Source organism: Bos indicus, chromosome 23 (assembly GCF_029378745.1).
Source record: "Bos indicus isolate NIAB-ARS_2022 breed Sahiwal x Tharparkar chromosome 23, NIAB-ARS_B.indTharparkar_mat_pri_1.0, whole genome shotgun sequence".
Lineage (NCBI taxonomy): Eukaryota > Metazoa > Chordata > Mammalia > Artiodactyla > Bovidae > Bos > Bos indicus.
This window is the reverse complement of record NC_091782.1, coordinates 41,785,419-41,805,709: the sequence shown is the minus strand read 5'-3', so window position 1 is coordinate 41,805,709 and position 20,291 is coordinate 41,785,419. Positions and strand designations below refer to the sequence as shown.

The 20,291-nt window shown below is 42.0% G+C and overlaps 1 protein-coding gene across 2 annotated transcripts in view; it reads right to left on the bottom strand.

Annotated features, from left to right (window-relative positions):
* The window catches only part of NUP153 (nucleoporin 153), a 72,054-nt gene extending 52,472 nt beyond the window's left edge, over positions 1-19,582 (bottom strand). Inside the window, exons 1-2 of one of the 2 annotated variants that reach the window (XM_070778355.1) lie at positions 18,938-19,582; positions 5,010-5,229 (exon numbers count right to left, since the gene is read on the bottom strand). In XM_070778355.1, coding sequence (XP_070634456.1) covers positions 5,010-5,229; positions 18,938-19,051 — 334 coding nt within the window. In that variant the 5' untranslated portion in view covers positions 19,052-19,582. The remainder of the gene's footprint in view (positions 1-5,009; positions 5,230-18,937) is intronic. The other variant, XM_019985628.2, reaches the window with a different exon arrangement.
* Positions 19,583-20,291: the final 709 nt, after the last annotated feature.

The following is a 20,291-nucleotide window of genomic DNA, read 5'->3' as shown; positions in this document are numbered from 1 at the left end:
GTCAGCTCTAAGACAAGACACAGGGAAAAATGTCACCAAGTTTCTGAAGTTAGTATCAAAAGCTGCTCACAATTTGCTTCTAAATCAGAGGAGTTCGAATGAGAAGGCGGGTGAACAGATGTGGGAACGAGGAAAACAAAGTCAGCCGTACGCTGGCTGTCCCTGAAACTGGCTAACAGGTCCGAGGGGTTTACCGTATTATCCCCCTCCTTCCTTTTGTACTTTGAAAATTTCCATAATAATTTAAATTTAGAAATTATTCACAAAGGTGTGTGTACTATGTATATATATAATAGAAAGCTACTGTGTAAACTTAATAATATAATGAATAAAATCCAAGTGGGAATGAACCTTGGCAGACCACTGCCATCATTTCAACAAAAGTACAAACACACAAACAGAAAGGAACCTCACAGCTGTACAATGAGACACTCCATTTATCTCACACCTAAACTGAATTCTTCAAGTTAGTTAATCCCCACAAGCATTAGGATGGAAAAAGCTTCAGTCACGGTAGATATATGGTGGTGCACACTACAAGTCTCTAGTCAAGAGAGAAGTTGGGGTCCCATTCGATGTCAGAAGAGAATGACATAGAAGCAGTCACCCTAGAGACCTACCAAGTAAAACCACCAGATGGTTGCTAGTAATATATTAGAAAGAGATCTTGAAAAGTACAGATATTAAAACTCTCTGCTGCTGCTGCTAAGTCGCTTCAGTCGTGTCCAACTCTGTGCGACCCCATAGACGGCAGCCCACCAGGCTCCCCCGTCCCTGGAATTCTCCAGGCAAGAACACTGGAGTGGGTTGCCATTTCCTTCCCCAATGCGTGAAAGTGAAGTTGCTCAGTCGTGTCCGACCTCAGCGACCCCATGGACTGCAGCCTTCCAAGGTCCTCCATCCATGGGATTTTCCAGGCAAGAGTACTGGAGTGGGGTGCCATTGCCTTCTCCTAAAACTCCCTAAGTTACTCTAATAAAAAAGACTAAACCAAATTGAGTATCACTAAGAAAAGTTAGATTTGCCACTTCTCCAAAATAAGAATCCCTCTTTCAGCCCATTTCACGCTCACTAGTTCTCACTAAAAGCAAATCAGGCAGGAAAATATGTTACTAAGTATACCAAAATTAATAGGTACATATTCACATCAATTATTGAGGCAAGACAAGACTTAAGTTATCAAAAAAATTGCTGTAACTGGAAATCAAAACATGCAGTGAAAGAAAACAATATATATACTGAAAAGAAATATATACTTGAGAGATAAAGTGGACCTCAAAATTTAAAACTTTTGTGCTTCAAAGGACACCATCAAGAAGCTAAAATGGGAGAAAAATGTTTGCAAATCATATATAGATAAGAGACTTATATCCAAAATATGTCAAAACCCCTTTCAATTCAATTATAAAAAGAAAAATAACCTGGTAAAAAATGGAAAAGGGGGATTTGAATAGCCCATTCCTCCAAAGATATATCACACTCATCTCACACGCTAGTAAAGTAATGCTCAAAATTCTCCAAGCCAGGCTTCAGCAATATGTGAACCGTGAACTTCCTGATGTTCAAGCTGGTTTTAGAAGAGGCAGAGGAACCAGAGATCAAATTGCCAACATCCACTGGATCATGGAAAAAGCAAGAGAGTTCCAGAAAAACGTCTATTTCTGCTTTATTGACTATGCCAAAGCCTTTCAATGTGTGGATCACAATAAACTGTGGAAAATTCTGCAAGAGATGAGCATACCAGACCACCTGATCTGCCTCTTGAGAAATTTGTATGCAGGTCAGGAAGCAACAGTTAGAACTGGACATGGAACAACAGACTGGTTCCAAATAGGAAAAGGAGTATGTCAAGGCTGTATATTGTCACCCTGTTTATTTAACTTCTATGCAGAGTACATCATGAGAAACGCTGGACTCGAAGAAACACAAGCTGGAATCAAGATTGCCGGGAGAAATATCAATAACCTGAGATATGCAGATGACACCACCCTTATGGCAGAAAGTGAGGAGGAACTCAAAAGCCTCTTGATGAAAGTGAAAGAGGAGAGTGAAAAAGTTGGCTTAAAGCTCAACATTCAGAAAACGAAGATCACGGCATCCGGTCCCAACACTTCATGGGAAATAGATGGGGAAACAGTGGAAACAGTGTCAGACTTTATTTTTCTGGGCTCCAAAATCACTGCAGATGGTGACTGCAGCCATGAAATTAAAAGACACTTACTCCTTGGAAGGAAAGTTATGACCAACCTAGACAGCATATTCAAAAGCAGAGACATTACTTTGCCAACAAAGGTCTGTCTAGTCAAGGCTATGGTTTTTCTAGTAGTCATGTATGGATATGAGAGTTGGACTGTGAAGAAAGCTCAGCGCCGAAGAATTGATGCTTTTGAACTGTGGTGTTGGAGAAGACTCTTGAGAGTCCCTTGGACTGCAAGGAGATCAACCAGTCCATTCTAAAAGAGATCAGCCCTGGGATTTCTTTGGAAGGAATTATGCTGAAGCTGAAACTCCAGTACTTTGGCCACCTCATGCGAAGAGTTGACTCACTGGAAAAGACTCTGATGCTGGGAGGGATTGGGGGCAAGAGGAGAAGGGGACGACAGAGGATGAGATGGCTGGATGGCATCACCAACTCAATGGACGTGAGTCTGGGTGAACTCCGGGAGTTGGTGATGGACAGGGAGGCCTGGCGTGCTGCAATTCATGGGGTCGCAAAGAGTCGGACACGACTGAGCAACTGATCTGATCTGATCTGAAGCACACGAAACTTATTTAACTTATATGCAGAGTACATCATGAGAAACGCTGGACTGGAAGAAGCACAAGCTGGAATCAAGATTGCCGGGAGAAACATCAATAACCTCAGATATGCAGATGACACCCCCTTATGGCAGAAAGTGAAGAGGAACTAAAAAGCCTCTTGATGAAAGTGAAAGTGGAGAGTGAAAAAGTTGGCGTATAGCTCAACATTCAGAAAACGAAGATCATGGCATCCGGTAGCATCACTTCATGACAAATAGATGGGGAAACAGTGTCAGATTTTATTTAGGGGGGCTCCAAAATCACTGCAGATGGTCACTGCAGCCATGAAATTAAAAGACGCTTACTCCTTGGAAAGAAGTTATGACCAACCTAGATAGCATATTCAAAAGCAGAGACATTACTTTGCCAACAAAAGTCCGTCTAGTCAAGGCTATGGTTTTTCCTGTGGTCATGTATGGATGTGAGAGTTGGACTGTGAAGAAGGCTGAGTGCCGAAGAATTGATGCTTTTGAACTGTGGTGTTGGAGAAGACTCTTGAGAGTCCCTTGGACTGCAAGGAGATCCAACCAGTCCATTCTGAAGGAGATCAGCCCTGGGATTTCTTTGGAAGGAATGATGCTAAAGCTGAAACTCCAGTACTTTGGCCACCTCATGAGAAGAGTTGACTCATTGGAAAAGACTCTGATGCTGGGAGGGACTGGGGCAGGAGGAGAAGAGGATGACAGAGGATGAGATGGCTGGATAGCATCACTGACTCGATGGACGTGAGTCTGAGTGAACTCTGGGAGTTGGTGATGGACAGGGAGGCCTGGCGTGCTGCGATCCATGGGGTTGCAAAGAGTCGGACACGACTGAGAGACTGAACTGAAGCACATGAAAAGATGCTCATTATTAGTGATCAGGGAGATGCAAATCAAAATCACGATGAGATACCACTTCACATCTACCAGAAGAGCTATATTTAAAAAAAAGAAGTAAAAAAGATATTGCATCCTTCACACACTACCAGGGTAAAGAAACTGCATTCTTCACACACACCAGTGGGAAGGTAAGATGGTGTAGTCATTTTAGAAAAAGTTTTTTCCTCAAAATGTTAAATTACCAGATGACCCAGCAATTCTACTCCCAGGTACCTACCCAGAAGAAAACACATCCACAAAACAACTTGCACAGGAATACTCAAAAAAGGAGTGTTCTCAATACTGCAAAAGTAGAAACCACACAAATGTTCATCAACTGGTCAATGGATAAATAAAATGTAGTTTATCCAAGCCATGAAATATTATCTGGCAATAAAAAGGAAGTTCTGATACATGCTATGACATGGATGAACCCTGAAACCATCATGTTAAGTGCAAGAAGCCAGTTATAATAGATCACATATTTTATGATTCCATCTATATCAAACATCAGTCTAGACAAATCTATAGATAAAGATTGGTGGTTGCCTGGTGCTGGAGGGGCAGGGATGGGTAGTGACTACTAATGGGTATAGGATTTCAGGGGAATGGGGTGGGGAAGGATGGTAATTAAAATGTTCTAAAATCCACTGTGAAACACTCCGTATGTACTAAAAATCACTGAACAACAACAACAGGAAAATCACTGAACTATATACTTTAAATGGGTGAACCCATTTATGTGAAGTACGTCTCAGTAGGGCTATAAAAAATACGTGAATGACAGAGTCGTATTCCCAAATATGTCACATTCATGCGTTACCTGAAGCTATTAAATATTTGCAAACCCCACAAAAATGCCTTAAGTAAATCCAAAACACATTTAAAACAGTCTAAGATTAAACAGCCCAGCTGGGCAGGCTGCAGAGGGAGGGAGCCAACTGCAGCTTCACCACACCCAAATCCAGGTGCTGGGGGGCCTTACCACACTGCTCCCTCAGTCTCAGGACCCATTCACATTCACTCTCTTCAAAACCACTTATGAGCATACAGAGGAGAGCAGATTATCTTGACCAAAATCACACGACTAACAATTGGTGGTGTGAAAATTCAAACCCAGTGTCTAACAGCAGAGCTGGCGCTCAACTGATACAGTATTTCAACCTCCCTTAATAAACAAAAAGCTGCTAAATTAAAAAGATACCAATTTGAAGGTGATCATCACCCTTCTCCAACATGGTTTCTATACTACACAATTAGATTTACCACAGCTAGGCAATATAAAAATATTTTAGATTAAGGCATGAAAACCTATCATTCAAAACAAAATATCCACATTCTATTTACCTTCTGTATTACTGCCTGTTGGCTCAGGAGTGATTCTCCCGTCATGAATGTTCGCGCTCTCATCAGAGTATATATGGTCATCTTCCCTATTTTCTGGCCACTGTGGCACCTCTCTTGTGTCTGTTGAGCAGCTACATACATCTTCGTTCTTGCTGAAATATCTCTGTAGCCATCCAGGCACAATATTCTTAACAGATTCTGTAACCCTGCTAAGAATGCCCTGTTGAAGAGGAAAACATGGAAGGCAGTTTAGAAATTTATCTTTTAAAATAAGTACCTATGTACAGAAAGCCATACCGAGCAAAATATAACTATTTCCAACAAAGTTTCCTAAATTTAGTTACTTGAGTTAACACTGACATAATGCATTTTACAAATTCTATAGACTTTACGAAATTCCTACTTTTTTCTTTCTTCTACACGCATGTATCCACGAGCCAGTAACTGCCCCAAATGGCCACATGACTCTAATCGTTAAAAAACCCCAACAGGCTTTCAACTAAACAATATACATTTTAGATTTAGTAGTAAGATATGCACTAAAATGCTATAATCCCAGACAAAAGGTAGCCATCTTGATCCCAGCATATTAAAGCAATATAAATACCTTCAACAGCTCCCTCAAGCAAATATTTCACTGTACACTCTTTAACAACAAAAATTTAGATGAATAAAAAGGCAGTAAGACAACAAATGCAACATAAAAAAATCTAAGACTTTCATTGATGGTAAAATTTTGTTATATTAAATGTTGCCTAAAAACCAAGAATTTTATTACAGTAACTTTTAAAGGGAGAAAAAGCTATGGTACAAAAACTATCAGCATTATTAATGTTCACTATAGCTTTGCTATGCGGCAGACGCTGTTCTCAGCAGTTTATACACATTATTCAATTTAATCCTCACAACAATTTTATAAAACTGCTTTTAACAGTGCCACTTGATGAATGAAGAGGAATAACGAAGTAATGTGCCCAAGGTACAAACACAACTGCTGCAGAATATCTAGCATGCACTTTGGGGTCAGTAGGCTGTACTCTGATTTACTCTGGGTAAAATAAGAATAACACCCTTTCCTACTATTACTTGATAGGAATTATAAAGAAGATCAAATGAAATAATGTGAAAGCACTTCACAATTTACTAAGTATTAACAGAAACATACACTGATAATGTCATTAGTAATGAGAAAAAAGGCTGGCAGAAACAACCTGGGGTGAGGTAGCCAGTTTCAGGCAACGGTTTTTTTCACAGAATAGGATCAGAAAGTCACAGAAGGGGAAAAATGAATCAGCAGGCACAAAAAACCAATAAAGTTAAGGTAGTATACATAAAGCTTGAAAGCAAACCCAAGACAAGGAGGACTTGAAAAATCCTGTCAATAGAAAAGATGGAAGATACCTCTGATATAGGCACTTGGACAGTATCTTCTGATTATCCGAAAAGGTGTAGGTAACGACTAGGAAATAAGCAATTATTTTTGCTCCAAAGAGACATTTTGAACAGATCTGTAAACTCTCTAGCAACACATGAAACCTACAGCCATGGAATACTATTGAAAAACACAAATTCACTGCTCCCCTTCTCTATGCTAGTGTTACAAAGTACTGGCTTTTCTGGCAAAGATTCTATACCTACTCCAAGATTCAGTATTTATAAAAACACACGTTTATTACCTTGCTATTTATATTTAAGTATTTATTTACTCCCCCATATTCCAAAATACTTGAAAGTGCTTTCAAGATGTAAATTTTCAGAAAGGCATACTTTAAAACATACGTGTCTGCTGACTGTTTGGCGGCACTGGGCCTTAGCTGTGGCTGCAGGGTCTAGTTACCACCCAGGGACTGAGCTGAGCCCCTGCACTGGCAACACGGAGGCTTTAGCCACTGGACCACCAGGCAAGCACCCAAAAGGCATACCTGATACGAAGCACTGCAGGAAAAGTTTGTATAGTATGTAAAGTAAGTCTTGCGTAGACTTCCTCTAAGGTATTTAGCTACTAAAAGTAGTTAAGAGATTCCTGTGATCTCTATTCACCTAAGGAGGCAAGTACATCACAAATTAAATTAACACCATCTTTAACCAAAGGTCACTTATGTGGCAGCATTAGGGAACCCGCCTGCCAATACAAGAGATGTTAAGAGAGGCAGGTTCGATCCCTGGGTTGGGAAGATCCCCTGGAGGGGGGCATGGCAATCCACTCCAGTATTTTTGCCTGGAGAATCTCACAGAGGGCTATACAGTCCATAGAGTCACAAAGAGTAGGACACAAATGAAGCGACTTAACACGCACACATGCGTAGGTATTGTTGAGAATAAACCAGTAAAAATTTAACAGTCAAAATAGATGTAACTGAAACTCATGAATTTTGTTTGCAGACCCTCTTTCTTAAACTAAAATGAACCAATTTATTTAACCACAGCGCAGAGCAGCTTAGTGTAAGATTACAGTGAGAGAGAGAGGAAATACTAGCAGCACGATGAAAGAAAGCACGATGTGCTTGACAGAAATAACGAAATAAGGATGCCAAAACTGACCTGGAAACACTATCGGAAGGAAATATTCCCCATGCTTCAATACCCCTCTACAGGGTAAATGATCCTAAGTCATCAAGAAAATCAAGAAAAGTTACAGTAAGCTCAGTAAACCCTAATTCTCATGGTTACCAAGATGTGGTCCCTTCACCGTTTATATCAGCATCTTCTCAGGCCGCATTCCAGCCCGACTAAATCCAGGAGGTAGGACTCACCTGTTTTAACAGACCCTCACAAGTGATTCTGGTGTACGCTATATTTTTGAGAACCACCAATCTAGTTAAAGAGATTAGGAAATTAAATACATTTCAGGAAATCACAATACAATTATCTCTACAAGAGGTGAATAAAATTATGTATACTTAAATCTTAATATTCAGTTACCTGGAACATGTATATGTGGAGCACTAGTCAGACACTAATTAAAATATATCAAAATACTATGTAACCAATCAGAAAAACAAAGCTTAGAGGAGACAGTGCTGAATACAATGTGGCTTACATAACTATTTCCTGAGCATTTCCCAACTTTAGCCATGATTTTTACCTGTACTGTTACTTAACGGTTTTCTATCTGTGTGTGTGTGTGTCAGTCGCTCAGTCACGTCCAACTCTTTGCGACCCCATGGACTGTAGCCCGCCAGGCTCCTCTGTCCATGGAATTCTCCAGCGAAGAATACTGGAGTAGGTTGCCATTTCCTTCTCCAGGGGATCTTCCCAACCCAGGGATCGAACCCAGGTCTCCAGCATTGAAGGCAGATTCTTTACTCTCTGAGCCCCTAGGAAAGCCACCAGGAAGTGTATTTCTCTTAATAAACAGCTCTTTCTACACAATAAAATCTACCAAATCACAGATTTGATTCTGTACCAGTCCTCACTTGCACTTCCCTGACACCATCTTCGATGACTGTCTCAACAAAGTGGCTCATGAGAGACTCTGGAGGTCATTAGCTATCAGAGGAGGAAGGAAAGTGAAGTCTCTCTTCCTGGGCTCTCTCTGCTCAAACACTCTATCTTTAAAACTACAGCTCCAGCCAGCCAGCCTTAGCTCCACTCCAGTTACACAGTTTCTTCCCTTTATTTGTCTAGTCCTAGTGGTGGCGGCAGCTTCCCACTACTGCTAGTCTCTGAGCATCCTGCTAGCCTCTATGTATTCCTTTAACCACCAGCATTTATCTCTGAGCAGACTCTTAAAAGAAATTTCAGCTGGAATTAACTGTTTCTTGCTGGGTCCTTAACTGATACAGCAGTGTACTTTTGTTAAATTTGTTTTCTAATTAATATGAAAATTAAAGTCAGCCCGGTCATTGGATTCATCTTCTTTAGCAACAATACATGTGCTACATTCGGGGAAAACACATTTTTTTGGCCGTGTGTTGGTATCTCAGTTCCCAGTGAAAGTCAAAGTCGCTCAGTCCTATCCAACTATTTGTGACCCCATGGACTATACAGTCTGTGGAATTCTCCAAGCCAGAATACTGGAACGGGTAGCCTTTCCCTTCTCCAGGGGAATCTTCCCAACCCAGGGATCGAACCCAGGTCTCCCACATGGCAGGCAGAGGTTTTACTGAACCACAAGGGAAGCCCTTAGTTCCCAGACCAGGGATCAAACCTGGAGCACCAGCAGTGAAAGCACCAAGTCTTAACCAGTAGGCCACCAGGGAATTCCCCAGGAAGCACTTATTACCCAAAAGTTACATCAAACTTTTATCTCTATAAGACAGTACATAAATGGACCAGGAAAGAGGCTTATCCTGATGAATATTTTAAAATCTTATCTAACTCACAGAGGTAAAAGCGAACATTGTTTTACTTCATTCAATTAATTTAATCAATACTTATTGATCATACACTACATGTCAGGCAAGAACACGGGATAAAGCAGGGAACAAGTTCCTGCCCTCTTGGAACTTAGATTCTAAGTTAGGGAGACAAAATGTGTAACGTGTAACACACACAATATGGTGATTTGGTGCTATGGACAACAACAAAGCAGGAAAGCAAAACGGGGCAGCTGTTTTATACAGGCAAAGACCTGATAAAACGTGAGGAAGGCGCCTTGCACATTTCTAGTAGAGAAGTATTATAGACTGAGGAAGCAAAAAGTGCAAAGACTCAAATGTAGAAGTGTCCTTGGCACATGCTGTCCAAGCTTCCAGTAACTTTGTTAATAAATGTTTAATCTAATAGACTTGAAATAACTACTTAAATCCTTCAAAATTCCCCTTTGATCATTTGGTGTGTGTGTGCATGCACATGTGAGAGAGAGAGAGAATCCATGTGCAAACCTTTTGTTCCAAAACCTAAAACAGTGGTCCTCAGACTGTAAGTCTTCAGACCAGCAGCCTTGGTGTCACCTAAGATCATGTTAGAAATGGAAATCTGTTTTAACAGGCTCTTGAGGTGATTCTTATGCAAATTAAAGTTTGAAGAACACTGTACTAAAATCATCTAAAAATTCAATTGCAGGTTTCCTACCTAAGGCCATGATAAACATAACCGTGAAAATAAGCTTAACAACAAAATTAACTATTTCTGACATTATCTCAAATGCCATGCCACTTGCATCAATTTTCAAAACTATCTACTTTATAGTATGAATTCTGAAAAATTAAACATAGGAGAGAAGTAAAACATAAAAAAGCATACTTCTCAATCTATTTTATTCCCAATTAAAGACAACTTCTGCTTTATTGACTACGCCAAAGCCTTTGACTGTGTGGATCATGACAAACTGCAGAAAATTCTTAAAGAGGTGGGAATACCAGACCACCTTAGTTGCCTCCTGAGAAATCTGTAAGCAGGTCAAGAACCAACAAACAGTTAGAACCAGAGATGGAACAACAGACTAGTTCCAAATCGGAAAAGGACTATGTCAAAGCTGTATACTGTCACCCTACTTATTTAACTTATATGCAGAGTTCATCATGAGAAATGCCAGGCTGGATGAAGCACAAGGTGGAATCAAGATTGCTGGCAGAAGTATCAATAACCTCAGATATGCAGGTGACACCACCCTTATAGCAGAAAGCAAAGAGGAACTGAAGAGCTTCTTGATGAAATTGAAAGAGGAGAGTGAAAAAGCTGGCTTAAAACTCAACATTAAAAAAACTAAGATCACAGCATCTGGTCCCATAACTTCATGGCAAACAGATGCGGAAACAATGGAAACAGTGAGAGACTTTACTTTTTGGGGCTCCAAAATCACTGCAGGTGGTGACTGCAGCCATAAAAGCAAAAGACGCCTGCTCCTTGAAAGAAAAGCTATGATCAATCTAGACATCATATTAAAAAGCAGAGACAGTACTTTGCCAACAAAGGTCCATCTAGTCGAAACTATGATTTTTCCAGTAGTCACGTACAGATGTGAGAGCTGGACCATAAAGAAGGCTGAATGCTGAAGAACTGATGCTTTTGAACTATGGTGTTGGAGAAGACTCTTGAGAGTCCCTTGGACTGCAAAGAGAGCAAACCAGTCCATCCTAAAGGAGATCAGTCCTGAATATTCATTGGAAGGACTGATGCTGAAGCTTCAACACTTTGGCCAACTGATGAGAAAAACTGACACACTGTTAAAGACCCTGATGCTGGGAAAGACTGAAGGCAGAAGGGGATGACAGAAGATGAAATGGTCGGATGGCATCACCGACTCAACGGACATGAGTCTGAACAAGCTCCGGGAGCTGGTGATGGACAGGGAGGTCTGGCATGCTGCAGTCCATGGGGTCGCAGAGTCGGACACAACTGAGCGACTGAACTGAACTGAAAGACTTAACACATTTATTTATAGTAAATAATTGACTACCAGATACTAGAAGTTTAAAGAACAGCTCCTGCATTGCTGGGGGATTCTTCACTGTCTGAGCCACCAAGGAAGCCCTAAAGAACTGCTAGGGAAAAGAAATCTCCTGATCACGCAGAGAACAAGGCAAAGAGTAAGAAACCCTATCTACCGTTCAAATTTGGAGAAGCACTTTCTTGGCTGGCAATTTTTATGAATTTCAGTCACTAATAGGAGTCAGGAAAAAAAAGAAGAGCTAGAAAAAGGGAAAAATCATTTTCTTACCAAAGGTTTCTTTGATTGTATTACCAAATAAGGGCCTTCGTATTGAGATAAAGGTTATTATTTCAATAACATTTTCAAGAGTTATTTAGATAAGACGTTTCAGGTCTTTCCAGGAATGGGGTAAATCAGCTTCCGGTATGGACCCAGGAGAAAGAACGTTTTGTGATACATTCTCTCTCTCTTTTTTTGGCCATGCAGCCTGGGTTCTTAGTTCCCTGACCAGGGACCAAATCCATAACCTCTTCAGTGAAAGCTCAGAATCCTAATCACTGGACAGCCAGGGAATTCCCCGTCTTGTATATTAAATACAAACAACCTAACCTTGAGGGGGAAACAGAAGTACATGGAGTAAAGGTCTGATAAGCAGTGAATACTCAAGCCCAACTTTACCAGAGTAGCTTTCTCTCCACTTTCAGAGGCTTCATTATAACGTGATGTAGTTTTCCTAAAGAAAAGCTTCTCTGATCCTCCAAATCTAGGACCATCACTCACTCACATGCACCAACAGTGCCCTGTACTTCCCAAGTGGAGGTGAGCTGTCAAGTGGGATGGTAATGACAAATCTCTCATCTCCGCTAGAAGATCAGCTCTGTGAAGGCAGCAACAGGTCTGTACAGTGCAGATTAGCTGCTGCATGATTTTAGTTTATCTACGGATGCAATACTCAACCAACTTCTTATTCCCACATGTGATATGCTGTGGCAAGTTTCAAAAAAAAAAAAAAAACATCAGTAATCCTAGAATTCAAAAAATAAATAATACATTTGCTTGGTGTAACAGTTTCAGTTTAAATATTTTCGTTGCCACGCTAATAGCCCTTCCTCCAAAAAACAATTTGTGAAACTATCCAAGAGCATGGGAAAATCAAACCATCCTCTGGAATGATAAATAACACAAAGCCAACTAAATGAAAAGAAAAGTCAAAGAAAAAAATTAATGAATGGCTTAGAAAAAGCAACAAAACAGAGTATTAAAATCTTAAAAATACTTCTTGTAGCCCCAAAGCAAAGTCTACACTAGATGATCCTAAGTAATGAAGCTGAATTCAAGGATTATAGGAGCAAAACTTTAAACCGAGACAGGTTACAACGATTGGGTTTCTCCCCCAAGAACTAAGGATTCTTCATTTGGCAAAAACAAACCACAACAAAAACCTTATCAAGATGCCACTGAGATTTAGAACAAGTACTCAATTTGGGGGCCAGAAGTTAAATTCAATTCAATACTATACCCTTATATTAAGTACATTCAATTTGTAAGGTACTGTGACTACATTAGCTTTTCGAATTACATTGAACCTGAGTTCAAGGGTTAATGAAAGAAGGCTGAGGTAGGGCCCAAGGCTCTTCTACAATCCAAACGCAGAACTCCTTTGTACTGAAAGAGAAATTCTTTGCCTATGTATCTTCTCATCAATTTGCAATCTCAGAATAAGCAGGGACACTCTCCATATCAGCACTCATAGACTTCCTTCTTCTTACATGTCCTCTGTTCCTACTAGTTTTTTTGATCTCAGTTCTATTCAACTCTTTTCTTCACATTATCCTCTATTAAACAGTAGAATTCAGATTATAAAATCTCTTCTCACATAAACTTTACTGGGTCTCTCACTATAAATATTAAACATAATCTTCAGTTTGAAGGTTCTGGGGCCCTATTCTCCCAGAAAACACTGTTGTTTTGATTTTTATCTGCTCTTTGGGCTAGATTTTGTTGAAGTTTGTCAATGACCCTTAGTTTTCTTCCAGGGGTCTGTGAACTCTCTCCGTACTCCCTCAGCTCCCATGTCCCTAGTCTTCCCTTTCCACTCTTTTTGGAAGTCTCATTTCAAACAGACTCCCTAATCAGTTTTCCCCTTGCTCCATCCACCCCAAGTGAAGAACAAGGGCTAAGAACCAAAGACTTCATGTGAGACTTGAATATCTAATTATAAAATATCTTTAACACTAAATAGTAAAAACCTAGATGCTACTCTAAGTCTTTCCGTTATTTCCAGTTTTTAATACATCCATTCTTACATTACTTACTTCAAAAATGTATCTATTAGAAAGTACTCAAATTCTAATGCAGTAATATTGAATCTGATTCCAATAATCTGAATTTAACCCAAGCTGTTGTCACATTTTACAACCTACAGTTAAGCTTTCCCTATCCAACAAGTCTAAATCTTTCCGGCCACGTAAATGATTTCCATCCATTCTTTATACGTTTCATTTTTCTTTTCAACGTCAAGTTCAGTTCAGTTGCTCAGTCGTGTCCGACTCTTTCCGACCCCATGAACCGCAGCACACCAGGCCTCCCTGTCCATCACCAACTCCCAGAGTCCACCCAAACCCATGTCCATCGAGTCGATCATGCCATCCAACCATCTCATCCTCTGTCATCCCCTTCTCCTCCTCCTCTCAATCTTTCCCAGCATCAGGGTCTTTTCCAATGAGTCAGCTCTTTGCATCAGGTGTCAAGAGATTAAGTCAGAAAACATGAGCATACAAGTTATTCTAACCAAAAAAAAATTTTAAACTATAACTGGCCACAATTTTCAACCTCCTTTAAGGCTCTTTAACACTAATTCAGGTAGGAGAAACATGACCTGGCTTAGTTTCTTATTTTTAGAGATTCATATTACAGAAGTAGAATTAATAGATAATTAACAGTGATCTAACAAGGGCAAGAAAAGGATTCCCTACAAGACCTTCCAAACTAGCAACACGAGACCCAATAAAAGCCTAAGGCAATTTAACCCACCGTAAGTTACCCCAAAAAGATACTGTCGCTTTCCTTTCACAATCTGTTTGGAAACTGGATGTAAAAGTGTATTAAGCCACAAGCAAATGGGCAGGGAAACTGAAATATATTTAGACAGAAGCAGCATTCTATCACCCTGTTTCAAACAGTGAATACCGTAAATTGTATCTGGTGGCAAGACTTTTCAACTGGGCTTCCCAACACAGAAGAATCGTTCAAAAATATATTACAACCATGACCATAAGCTAAGTAGCTACAAGTAAAACGTTTTTGAAAATACAAGGTCATTAACATTACATCTTTCCAGTAATATTGTGTGCCTAATGAAATGGTTTTAATTAGTGACATCAGACCATTTTATTTCAAACTGATAGGTAATTGCCTCAAAGGGCTTTCCAGGAAAGAGAGACATCTGGACTTTTTTTGTCATAAGAAAAATTGGTGAGTAAATTGATAAAACTATTTCACAAGGGTTTCTCGTCGCAAACAAAATTTTCTACTATGCATTAAACAGTATGTGGATTTATTTTCCTATACACTTAAATGACTGGCATCTAAGAGGAAAATGTTAAAAACAATATATTTTTAAACAGTTTACGGCTGTTTAAAGGTTTGACCTCATCACTCAGAAAACAAGTCGTAAAATCCAATACAAGCCTATAAAAGATTGAATTTGGGTATATAAAAGAAAGATACCTCTACTAATCAGAGACTAAACATTTAAATCAAAAGGTTCTATTTAACCACAACAGTTTCCAATGAGTCCTTACTATATATGCAGGCCCAGTTCTAAGAGCTTTACTTACATTATCTAACTCAACCCCTCACAACAGATTTCCACTTTACAGATGAGTAAATTAAGCAGAGAGAACTTTCCAAGTCCTGGCAGAACAAGGATTCAAACCCAGATGCTCTGAGTGGATTACAGCACTTTTTTCTAACAACTATGTCCATTTGTTTTTGCTGACAATATTAATTAAACATCTAGGATACAGCAAATAAAGATAAAAGTAAAAAACAACTCAGGGATTTCTGGGATGAGTTATGTATTCAATCTTTCAATATCCCTCCTTCTCAAAACTGAGAATGCTCTTCAGCCATCCAATACCAAGCAGGACAAAATATCACACAGAAGCTACCGAAACAGCAAAAACCACACAATCTTATAAACCAGTGCCAGGCAAACCATAGTCTGTGGCCCAGACTCAGTCCTCAGCCTGTGTTCATACAGGCCTCAAGCTAAGAACAATTTTCACATTTTTTAGAGTTATAAAACAAAGAACACGCAGGAACAAAACCTAAAATATTTACTATCTGGCCCTTTACAGAAGAACTTTATAGACTCCTGATCTAAGCTACTGAATACATAAAGGAGCTTTCACCTCCCTCCAAAAAAATAGCTAAATGCAGAAACTGACTTGAAGGACAAACTGCCTCTAGGAAGATAAAATGAGTGGATTCCCTTAGCTCCAAGCCAGAAGACAAAACCTCTGAAGCACATCCCCCAAACAAGGGCAAAAATAAGTAGTTCCCCTCTCACCAGGAGGTGGCAGTAGATTCTTCAAGAGGCAAGGTTCTGATTTGCCCATGGGCTCAAGCTTTTTGTGGCGGCTATTAAGAAAAGCAGCTTGACCTCTCCAGAGCTCACTTTCTGGACCTGACAATCTGCATAAAAAGGAAATGGGAAAGGAGACTGAACAGGCAACAAGACCTAACCACATACTCTTTAGGGACCTGTTCACTCCCACTAGAAGAATGATACCATTTCCTAAATGCATCTGGGCTAAGAGTTAAGGGCTAGGGAAGAAAGCAGGTGAAAATGATCAACTTAATCATTCAGTGCTGTTTTTCACATTCGCTTAAGTTACCACCCTTCAGTTAGTTAACTGACAATGAATTTTTCTCTCCACAACTTCAAGCAAGATGCCATTTTAAAGATCAGAAGTTAAAAGGAAAAAATGTAAACTTTAGATATACCTCAGCAGAGCTAAACCAGAAGTCAAAACAGGAAATTGCAAGTCAGTGGAACACATGCGAAAGTCACAGGTACTGCGTGACTACACAAGCCAGTTATCCTGACAAGCAATGGCAAAGACCCACTAACTGAGCCAGATCTCTCATTCTTTCAGTCCTCAGCTGCACAACCAAAAAACTTTGTTTTTGCCCAGAAACCAGTGGACGTTTAATCAAAATACATCAGTATAAAACATGCCATGTCATGAAGCTCCATGCTATTCATGATGACTCAGCAGCTGCTGCTAAACACAGAGGTGACAGCCTAGGATAGCTGACAGCAAGCAGGTGGTCTACAAGTTCACAGAAGTTTTGATAAGGACTAAAGAACATCCTTAAGATTTTAAAAAATCCTCAAATTAAATCTTCTTTTGTATATGCCTGGATACTTTTCTTTGGTAGTAACTGCCAATACTAACTGTTGTTGTTCAGTGGCAAGTCGTGTCCAATTCTGCAACCCCATGGACTGCAGCACGCCAGGCTCCCCTGCTCTTCACTACCTCCCGGAGTTTGCTCAAACTCAAGTCCATTGAGTCCGTGAGTCATGCTATCCAACCATATTAGCCAATACTAATAATACCTACAGAGTAGATTAAGAAACTCCCACCTTTAATCTCAATTCAATAGCTACAAATGTACTTTTTCAATTAAATGGCTGTGGCAATAAGCTGAATACTTTAGACAGGGGGAAATGATAAATTACCAAACTTTAAAATAAAACTGCACAGTCTGAAATCATATCAGCTCTAAGACAATTTGGATCACAAGTGTTATGCTGTTAAGGCATCATCTCCCTCAAATTAAGTTTTTATCCAAGTATATTTAAAAATAAGGTGTGACTTTGGCTTTTGCCACCTAGAATATAGGAGCTTCTTTCTAAACTCTGTCCAGACCATCCAATGATCTGTATTTACATTTCATTTTTTATGTAGTAACTTTCTCCTAAGGAAAGCACTCAGACATTTATTTTTTCAGAAAAACCAGAAAGCACATGTGTCAAACTTCCTCCCAACAAAAGGATTAGGTTAAAGGGCCAGGCTTGTGACCTGAATTCTAATCTTGCTCCTCACAAAGAAAATTTGAAAACCAAGCCTATCTGGGGGAACACTGGTGGGAGGTGATAGTAATGTCAAGACTTGTAACCATTAGTAGAGAGCTACCTAACATTATAAACTACAAATTTCACTATTAGGAAACTTCTCCCAAATCTTTACTTTTAAAATTCTGTTTTTAATGATACAATTTAACAACAGCACCAAACATGTTTAACTGTTAAATATTTATTATCATCCGAATAAAGCAATCTAAAAGTCTACCTTTAACAGTATGCAACAAGTTACCAGACCCTTTTGCTATACTCTTTTTTATAGGTTTAAGGCCCACACTTACTTCCTACCTCACTATCAGTGAAAAGTTTTATAAGTGACTTTTATTAGAAGGTTTTCAACATTTTCCCACTCAATCCCCCGTAACAAACAAGCAAAACTTAATTTAAGATACTTAACTTAAAGATACTTAAAGATACTTAACTTTCTCAGAATCAAATGTCTGAGGATAAACTCATATTTTTATAATTTCAAACACCCACAAGTGCACAAGGTGGTTAAATTTCAAGACCACCAACATTCCTGTAGTGTCGAAAGTACCTAAACTTCTAGAATACCCACTGCAATATTAAAATATTTTGTGCATGAGATCAGAACTGGAGTCCCGGTCAACTGTGCATAATGGCCAATTCTAGTCTCCAAAATAAAACGCGCGGGTGTTGTGTGGGGAGGAGGGGGAAAAAGGTTGGACAAAAGTGGGGAGGGAAAAGTCTCGCGACGGAAAAAAAGACGTAGTGCGGAGAGGGACTTTCAAAATGCCCCAGTGCCACTAACGATATCCCGGTTGAAGAAAAAAAATAAGCCAGGACTCTTAGATCGGGGAGAGCCACGGGGAGATGGAGAATTTAAAGGATGGAGAAGAAGTTATTCCACTTTCCCTGTAACAGCGCCCCCGCCAAGCCCCAGGTAGGTAGGTACCCTGGCGGGGTGAGGATCAGAGTCCTTGGGGCAGCCCCGCTCCCCGCACGCGCTGAAACGCGAGTGACCAGAAATCTGCAGGCGTTGGGGGAAGGGGGTGGCCCTCCCAGCCACAGCTTTTTCCCTTTTCCCTTGAGGAACATGAGTAATTACCGCCCCACCCCCCCCCAAGCTCGTAATCCCCGCCAAAAAAAAAAAAAAAAGGGCAGAAATACGGGCCCACCGTGGGCCTCGGACTTGTGTTCCCGCCCTGCGCTCCGGCCCGGGGAAAGCCCCGGGGCGGAGAGGGCCAGGGTGCGGGGCGGGGGGGGTGGTGGAGAGAGGAGGCCGAGCCACACGTGTGCGCCGCAGGGCTGGCCGTCCTCAAGCCCACTTCCCGTCGCCGCCCCGGCGGCCTCGGCTCCCGCCGCCTCGCCCGGGGCCTCCCGGACGCTCCACGTGGGGCGCCAGGACCGCCCCCCCCCCGCTCACCCCGTCGCCGCCAGCCCAGTACCCCCCCGCCCCGAGGGCCCCCCTCACACACGGCGCCGGGGCTCCCCTACCTGGTGCTGCGGTCGCCCCTGCTGGTAAGGCTTCATCGGGCCCTGGTGGCAACGCCGCGTCCGGATCTTGCCGCCGCCGCCGCCCCCTCCTCTGCCTCCGGCTCCCGAGGCCATGGCGGAGCCTCTGCGGCTTCCCCCTCCGGGGCGGGAGAGGCAGAGGCGGCCTCAGAGGACCCCCGCCCCCCGCCTTGCCTCGCCCGGCCCCAGCCCCCAAGAGTCCGCCCGCGCTGCCCTCACAGCGGGGGCCCAGGCCCACCGGGAACCGCGGGGCGGCGAGCAGAAGCGAAGAGAACGCGCGCCGGCGGCAGCGAGGTGGGGGGGGCAGGGGGGGGAGGCCACAGAGGCCCAGGAGCTGGCTCTCCGGTCCCGCAGGCTCCCGCGGACCCCCGCCTCTGTGTGTGTCACCGTCTCTATGGAGATTCCCCCCACAGAGGACAACGCGAGCGGCCCCCGGCGCTGCTCGGGCCTAACTCGGCCGCCGGCTGATGGGGATTCTTCTTCCGCACGCCCCAGCCGTGTAGCTGCCGCAGTTGAAGCCGCCGGCGCCGCCCGCCTACCCCTCCCCTTTGCGCACAGCGCCCGCCCCGCCGCTGCCGCCGTCGTCGTCGTCGCCGCCGTCGTCCCTGCAGTCGCCGCTGTTGCGTCTATTGCCGCTGCTAAGGCCGCCGCTGCGGTCGCGAGCCAGAACGCCGTCACTCGTCAGCGCCCGGCGAGCCTGCGTCATCACGCTGCGACCGGCTGATAGACGAGAAAGGGAGGAAGGAAGGAAGGAAGGGCTGTCGAGCCCGCGCTCTCGGCCGCGCGGGCCGCTGGGAAATGTAGTTAACGGGGGGAAGGCGAATTCTCGGAATGGACGCGGAAGGAGAGAGGCACGGTTTGCCGCAGAGGCACAAAGCCAGGGGGGTTCCGTTCCTTTTCCTGTGCTCGGCTATAAACGTAGACTTAGAAGACGCATTTAACACAGAAGAAGTAACCTTCTTACTCTCCTTCCTCGTGGTTGGTAAAGAGGACAGAAAGTGAGCAGATAGTTAAATCAGACAGGAGTGAACATTATCTTATAAAAAGAAAAAAACTGGTTGAAAAAAACAATGTTCATGATCTTTAAGCCTAAAGCAGAATTAGAAAAACATACAGTGTCATTAACGTTCCATTGTTACATAAGAGCTGTTGTCAAAGAACGCGAATTCTGGTTCCACCACTCTAGTTTGACCTTGGATAAGTCAAAACCTTCCTCCTCCCTATAAAATGGGAACTTTAATATCCACCTTATAGAACTGTTGTGATCATCCAAGTGGAGCACTTAGTATATTTCCTAGTATATGGGAAACGCAGTATATGAGTACAATGACTACGT